The sequence below is a fragment of the Squalius cephalus genome (genome assembly GCF_949319135.1).
Source record: "Squalius cephalus genome assembly, chromosome: 2".
Lineage (NCBI taxonomy): Eukaryota > Metazoa > Chordata > Actinopteri > Cypriniformes > Leuciscidae > Squalius > Squalius cephalus.
Genome location: NC_137123.1, coordinates 64,150,400 through 64,157,899, shown reverse-complemented (window position 1 = coordinate 64,157,899; position 7,500 = coordinate 64,150,400). Strand labels below are relative to the sequence as shown.

Sequence of the window (7,500 nt, the reverse complement as noted above, 5' to 3'; positions counted from 1 at the left end):
CTCGTTTTCAGGATGAACGTAAAGTTTCTCGTTTTCAGGATGAACGTAAAGTTTCTCGTTTTCAGGATGAACGTAAAGTTTCTCGTTTTCAGGACGAACAAAGAGCGAACGTAAAGTTTCTCGTTTCCTAAAGTTTCTCGTTTTCAGAACGAACGTAAAGTTTCTCGTTTCCTAAAGTTTCTCGCTTTCAGGACAAATGTAAAGTTTCTCGTTTTCAGGACGAACGTAAAGTTTCTCGTTTTCAGAACAAACGTAAAGTTTCTCGTTTCCTAAAGTTTCTCGTTTTGCGGGTGAACGTAAAGTTTCTCGTTTTCAGAACGAACGCAAAGTTTCTCGTTTCCTAAAGTTTCTCGTTTTCAGAATGAATGTAAAGTAACGTTCAGAACGAATGTAAAGTTTCTCGTTTTCAGGACGAACGCAGAGCGAACGTAAAGTTTCTCGTTTTCAGGACGAACAAAGAGCGAACGTAAAGTTTCTCGTTTCCTAAAGTTTCTCGTTTTCAGGATGAACGTAAAGTTTATCGTTTTCAGGACGAACAAAGAGCGAACGTAAAGTTTATCGTTTTCAGGACGAACAAAGAGCGAACGTAAAGTTTCTCGTTTCCTAAAGTTTCTCGTTTTCAGAACGAACGTAAAGTTTCTCGTTTCCTAAAGTTTCTCGCTTTCAGGACAAATGTAAAGTTTCTCGTTTTCAGAGGGAACGTAAAGTTTCTCGTTTTCAGAACAAACGTAAGTTTCTCGTTTCCTAAAGTTTCTCGCTTTCAGGACAAATGTAAAGTTTCTCGTTTTCAGAGGGAACGTAAAGTTTCTCGCTTTCAGAGCGAACTTAAAGTTTCTCGTTTTCAGGACGGACGTAAAGTTTCTCGTTTTCAGGACGAACGTAAAGTTTCTCGTTTTCAGAATGAATGTAAAGTTTCTCGTTTTCAGAACGAACGTAAAGTTTCTCGTTTCCTAAAGTTTCTCGCTTTCAGGACAAATGTAAAGTTTCTCGTTTTCAGAGGGAACGTAAAGTTTCTCGCTTTCAGAGCGAACTTAAAGTTTATCGTTTTCAGGACGGACGTAAAGTTTCTCGTTTTCAGGACGAACGTAAAGTTTCTCGTTTTCAGAATGAATGTAAAGTTTCTCGTTTTCAGAACGAACGTAAAGTTTCTCGTTTCCTAAAGTTTCTCGTTTTGCGGGTGAACGTAAAGTTTCTCATTTTCAGAGGGAACGTAAAGTTTCTCGCTTTCAGAGCGAACGTAAGTTTCTCGTTTCCTAAAGTTTCTCGTTTTGCGGATGAACGTAAAGTTTCTTGTTTTCAGGACGAACGTAAAGTTTCTCGTTTTCGGAACAAACGCAAAGTTTCTCGTTTCCTAAAGTTTCTCGTTTTGCGGGTGAACGTAAAGTTTCTCGTTTTCAGAGCGAACGTAAGTTTCTCGTTTCCTAAAGTTTCTCGTTTCCTAAAGTTTCTTGTTTTGCGGGTGAACGTAAAGTTTCTCGTTTCCTAAAGTTTCTCGTTTTGCGGGTGAACGTAAAGTTTCTCGTTTTCAGGACGAATGTAAAGTTTCTCGTTTTGCGGGTGAACGTAAAGTTTCTCGCTTTCAGAGCGAACGTTAAGTTTCTCGTTTCCTAAAGTTTCTCGTTTTGCAGGTGAACGTAAAGTTTCTCGCTTTCAGGACGAACGTAAAGTTTCTCGTTTTCAGGACGAACAAAGAGCGAACGTAAAGTTTCTTGTTTCCTAAAGTTTCTCGTTTTCAGAACGAATGTAAAGTTTCTCGTTTCCTAAAGTTTCTCGTTTCCTAAAGTTTCTCGTTTTGCAGGTGAACGTAAAGTTTCTCGCTTTCAGGACGAACGTAAAGTTTCTCGTTTTCAGGACGAACAAAGAGCGAACGTAAAGTTTCTTGTTTCCTAAAGTTTCTCGTTTTCAGAACGAATGTAAAGTTTCTTGTTTCCTAAAGTTTCTCGCTTTCAGGACAAACGTAAAGTTTCTAGTTTTCAGGACGAACGTAAAGTTTCTCGTTTTCAGGACGAACGTAAAGTTTCTCGTTTTCAGAACGAACGCAAAGTTTCTCGTTTCCTAAAGTTTCTCGTTTTCAGAATGAATGTAAAGTAACGTTCAGAACGAATGTAAAGTTTCTCGTTTTCAGGACGAACGCAGAGCGAATGTAAAGTTTCTCGTTTTCAGGACGAACAAAGAGCGAACGTAAAGTTTCTCGTTTCCTAAAGTTTCTCGTTTTCAGGATGAACGTAAAGTTTATCGTTTTCAGGACGAACAAAGAGCGAACGTAAAGTTTCTCGTTTTCAGGACGAACAAAGAGCGAACGTAAAGTTTCTCGTTTCCTAAAGTTTCTCGTTTTCAGAACGAACGTAAAGTTTCTCGTTTCCTAAAGTTTCTCGCTTTCAGGACAAATGTAAAGTTTCTCGTTTTCAGAGCGAACGTAAAGTTTCTCGTTTTCAGAACAAACGTAAGTTTCTCGTTTCCTAAAGTTTCTCGCTTTCAGAATGAATGTAAAGTTTCTCGTTTTCAGAACGAACGTAAAGTTTCTCGTTTCCTAAAGTTTCTCGCTTTCAGGACAAATGTAAAGTTTCTCGTTTTCAGAGGGAACGTAAAGTTTCTCGCTTTCAGAGCGAACTTAAAGTTTCTCGTTTTCAGGACGGACGTAAAGTTTCTCGTTTTCAGGACGAACGTAAAGTTTCTCGTTTTCAGAATGAATGTAAAGTTTCTCGTTTTCAGAACGAACGTAAAGTTTCTCGTTTCCTAAAGTTTCTCGTTTTGCGGGTGAACGTAAAGTTTCTCATTTTCAGAGGGAACGTAAAGTTTCTCGCTTTCAGAGCGAACGTAAGTTTCTCGTTTCCTAAAGTTTCTCGTTTTGCGGATGAACGTAAAGTTTCTTGTTTTCAGGACGAACGTAAAGTTTCTCGTTTTCGGAACAAACGTAAAGTTTCTCGTTTCCTAAAGTTTCTCGTTTTGCGGGTGAACGTAAAGTTTCTCGTTTTCAGAGCGAACGTAAGTTTCTCGTTTCCTAAAGTTTCTCGTTTCCTAAAGTTTCTTGTTTTGCGGGTGAACGTAAAGTTTCTCGTTTCCTAAAGTTTCTCGTTTTGCGGGTGAACGTAAAGTTTCTCGTTTTCAGGACGAATGTAAAGTTTCTCGTTTTGCGGGTGAACGTAAAGTTTCTCGCTTTCAGAGCGAACGTTAAGTTTCTCGTTTCCTAAAGTTTCTCGTTTTGCAGGTGAACGTAAAGTTTCTCGCTTTCAGGACGAACGTAAAGTTTCTCGTTTTCAGGACGAACAAAGAGCGAACGTAAAGTTTCTTGTTTCCTAAAGTTTCTCGTTTTCAGAACGAATGTAAAGTTTCTCGTTTCCTAAAGTTTCTCGTTTCCTAAAGTTTCTCGTTTTGCAGGTGAACGTAAAGTTTCTCGCTTTCAGGACGAACGTAAAGTTTCTCGTTTTCAGGACGAACAAAGAGCGAACGTAAAGTTTCTTGTTTCCTAAAGTTTCTCGTTTTCAGAACGAATGTAAAGTTTCTTGTTTCCTAAAGTTTCACGTTTCCTAAAGTTTCTCGTTTTGCAGGTGAACGTAAAGTTTCTCGCTTTCAGGACGAACGTAAAGTTTCTCGTTTTCAGGACGAACAAAGAGCGAACGTAAAGTTTCTTGTTTCCTAAAGTTTCTCGTTTTCAGAACGAATGTAAAGTTTCTCGTTTCCTAAAGTTTCTCGCTTTCAGGACAAACGTAAAGTTTCTAGTTTTCAGGACGAACGTAAAGTTTCTCATTTTCAGGACGAACGTAAAGTTTCTCGTTTTCAGAACGAACGTAAAGTTTCTTGTTTCCTAAAGTTTCTCGTTTTGCGGGTGAACGTAAAGTTTCTCGTTTCCTAAAGTTTCTCAGTTGGGGGTGAACGTAAAGTTTCTCGTTTCCTAAAGTTTCTCGTTTCCTAAAGTTTCTCGTTTCCTAAAGTTTCTCATTTGGGGGTGAACGTAAAGTTTCTCGTTTCCTAAAGTTTCTCGTATCCTAAAGTTTCTCGTTTCCTAAAGTTTCTCGTTTCCTAAAGTTTCTCGTTTTCAGAGCGAACGTAAGTTTCTCGTTTTCAGAGCGAACGTAAGTTTCTCGTTTTCAGAGCGAACGTAAGTTTCTCGTTTCCTAAAGTTTCTCGTTTCCTAAAGTTTCTCGTTTCCTAAAGTTTCTCGTTTCCTAAAGTTTCTCATTTTGGGGGCGAACGTAAAGTTTCTCGTTTCCTAAAGTTTCTCGCTTTCAGAGCGAACGTAAAGTTTCTCGCTTTCAGAGCGAACGTAAAGTTTCTCATTTCCTAAAGTTTCTCGTTTTGCGGGTGAACGTAAAGTTTCTCGTTTTCAGAACGAACGTAAAGTTTCTCGTTTACTAAAGTTTCTCGTTTTGCGGGTGAACGTAAAGTTTCTCGCTTTCAGAGCGAACGTAAAGTTTCTCATTTCCTAAAGTTTCTCATTTTGCGGGTGAACGTAAAGTTTCTCGTTTTGCGGGTGAACGTAAAGTTTCTCGCTTTCAGAGCGAACGTAAAGTTTCTCGTTTTCAGGACGAACGTAAAGTTTCTCGCTTTCAGGACGAACGTAAAGTTTCTTGTTTTGCGGTTGAACGTAAAGTTTCTCGCTTTCAGAGCGAACGTAAAGTTTCTCGTTTTCAGGACGAACGTAAAGTTTCTTGTTTCCTAAAGTTTCTCATATTGTGGGTGAACGTAAAGTTTCTCGCTTTCAGAGCGAACGTAAAGTTTCTCGCTTTCAGAGCGAACGTAAAGTTTCTCATTTCCTAAAGTTTCTCGTTTTGCGGGTGAACGTAAAGTTTCTCGTTTCCTAAAGTTTCTCGTTTTGCGGGTGAACGTAAAGTTTCTCGTTTCCTAAAGTTTCTTGTTTTGCTGTTGAACGTAAATTTTCTCGTTTTCAGAACGAACGTAAGTTTCTCGTTTCCTAAAGTTTCTCGTTTTGCGGGTGAATGTAAAGTTTCTCGTTTTCAGAACGAACGTAAAGTTTCTCGTTTTCAGGACGAACGTAAGTTTCTCGTTTCCTAAAGTTTCTTGTTTTGCGGGTGAACGTAAAGTTTCTCGTTTCCTAAAGTTTCTCATTTTGCGGGTGAACGTAAAGTTTCTCGTTTTCAGAACGAATGTAAAGTTTCTCGTTTCCTAAAGTTTCTTGTTTTGCGGGTGAACGTAAAGTTTCTCGTTTCCTAAAGTTTCTCGTTTCGCGAGCGAGCGTACAGTTCCTCTGACTCTGACTCCGCGTGCCGCTCCTCCCGCAGAGCTCCGGCGGGGAGATCGTCAGTTCTCCAGAGAAGGATAAGGAGATGGTTCAGGAGCTGCTGGACTTCAAGGATAAGATGGACCTGGTGAGCCAGCGCTGCTTCCAGAGGAACGACACCTTCATCAACGCCATGAAGGAAGCCTTCGAGAACTTCATCAACAAGAGACCCAACAAACCCGCCGAGCTCATCGGTGAGTGCCGACAGGGAAATACTGACATCTCAGCAACTGACCAAACCCATATTTCAAATTCAGCAATGAAATCAGACATGAACTGTTTCTTGCGCTGAGATACAGATGTACAGGAGTATTTCAGGCCACTCCATGACCCTCCAGCATGACACTGATCTGAGGCGCTTACAGGAGAGAGCCAGAGCTGGTGTTAATCCACGGGTTCCTATAATTGTGGAATGCATATATTTCAGGGAGAAAAAAAGTTTTATGATAAGAATTATTTTCTTTCAATTATTTGACTAATTAATGGTTTATAAGATTTTTGTGAATATTTTAAATGAAAAACTAAGAGGAGAAATTGCAAAAACATATTTTCACAGTCAGTTTTGCTCAAGGGTGCCAATATTTGTGGAGCTCACTGTATATGTAGTCTTTAACACACACACACACACACACACACACACTCTCTCACACACACTCAAACACACTCTCTCTCACATGCGCACACACACACACACACACACACACACACTCACGTCTCTCACTCACTCACGCACACACATACACACACACTCATGTCTTACACACACACACGTCTCACACACACACACACACACACACACACGTCTCTCACACACACACACATACACACTCTCACACACACACACACACACACACACTCTCTCACATTTCTGATTATCAGTGTTGAAAACCGTTGTGCTGCTTCAGATTTTTGTGTACATTTTTCAAGAATCTTTGATGACCAGAAAGTAAAAAAACAGCATTTCTTTGAAACGTCGTTGATGAATAAAAGAGTTGATTCTCTGGGTCTGGTGTAACTGTGTGTCCTCAGCGAAGTATGTGGACTCTAAACTGCGTGCGGGAAACAAGGAGGCCACAGAAGAAGAGCTGGAGAGGATCCTGGACAAGATCATGATCATCTTCCGCTTCATCCACGGTAATCCGTCCTCCAGCGCCGGTCGAGTCCCCTTCATTTATACAGTGCTTTAACAGTGTGTGTGTGTGTGTGTGTGTGTGTGTGTCCTGCAGGGAAGGACGTGTTCGAGGCCTTCTACAAGAAGGATCTGGCCAAGCGTCTGCTGGTGGGCAAGAGCGCATCGGTGGACGCGGAGAAGTCCATGCTGTCCAAACTCAAACACGGTTGGTTCTGAATCTGACTTCTCATTGGCCGTCAGACCGTTACCGTGGAAACTCCACTGATCAGTTTCCTGGCAGCGAGGTCACATGATCATGTGAACAGGAAGTGACCACGCATCTGTGGTTGAGTTGCTGGGTTTTTTGTGCCATGATTTCAGTGTTAATTTGAGTTTTGCCGTGAAATCAGACCCAAGTCAGTTTCACTGTGACTAATTACACTGCACTAGTGTCTGAAGTTCTTAAAGCTGCAGTTCGTTCGTGTTTTAAACCCCGTCTGTATTAGTGCATTACTGTTCACATTTCACAATACACATCATTTCAAAGCAGCTTTACAGGAAGTGCATAAGTCCATATTTAGAGTGATCTGTTATCAGAGGAAATTAAGTTATGCATTTCAGAAATGTACTTTAGTGTATTAATTTAAATAATGTAATAATTTAATGGAGAGACAATGAGCTCATTGAAGTAATGAATACTTGTTTGTCAACAAATGTTTATGACATTTAGAATGTTAACAAATACAACTTTTTTAATTTCTGCGCATCCGCTGCAGTATTTCCTCTGTGAAGTGACGTACTGTGTGTGTGTGTGTGTGTGTGTGTGTGTTGTAGAGTGTGGAGCAGCGTTCACCAGTAAACTAGAGGGGATGTTCAAAGACATGGAGCTCTCTAAAGACGTCATGATCCAGTTCAAACAGGTGTGTGTGCACAGAGATACAGTACACACACACACACACACACACACACACACACACTCAGCGGCCACTTTATTAGGTTCACCTTAGTTGTTCCGGTTCGGGCCCCCTTTTCATTCTCCTCTGACCTCTGACCTCAACAAGGCATTTTCTCCCACTGGATATTTTCTCTTCAGATCATTCTGTGTGTGTAAATCTTCCTGAAACACCAGCAACCATCCCACGTTCAGTCA

The 7,500-nt window shown here is 40.5% G+C and overlaps 1 protein-coding gene across 2 annotated transcripts in view; it reads left to right on the top strand.

Moving 5' to 3' along the window:
* Positions 1–7,500, top strand: part of cul4a (cullin 4A) — a 24,723-nt gene that overhangs the window by 12,299 nt on the left and 4,924 nt on the right. For both annotated transcript variants that reach the window (XM_079864030.1, XM_079864031.1), the window contains 4 exons: positions 5,241–5,433; positions 6,269–6,373; positions 6,466–6,576; positions 7,185–7,270. In XM_079864030.1, the coding sequence (XP_079720156.1) occupies positions 5,241–5,433; positions 6,269–6,373; positions 6,466–6,576; positions 7,185–7,270 (495 nt within the window). The remainder of the gene's footprint in view (positions 1–5,240; positions 5,434–6,268; positions 6,374–6,465; positions 6,577–7,184; positions 7,271–7,500) is intronic.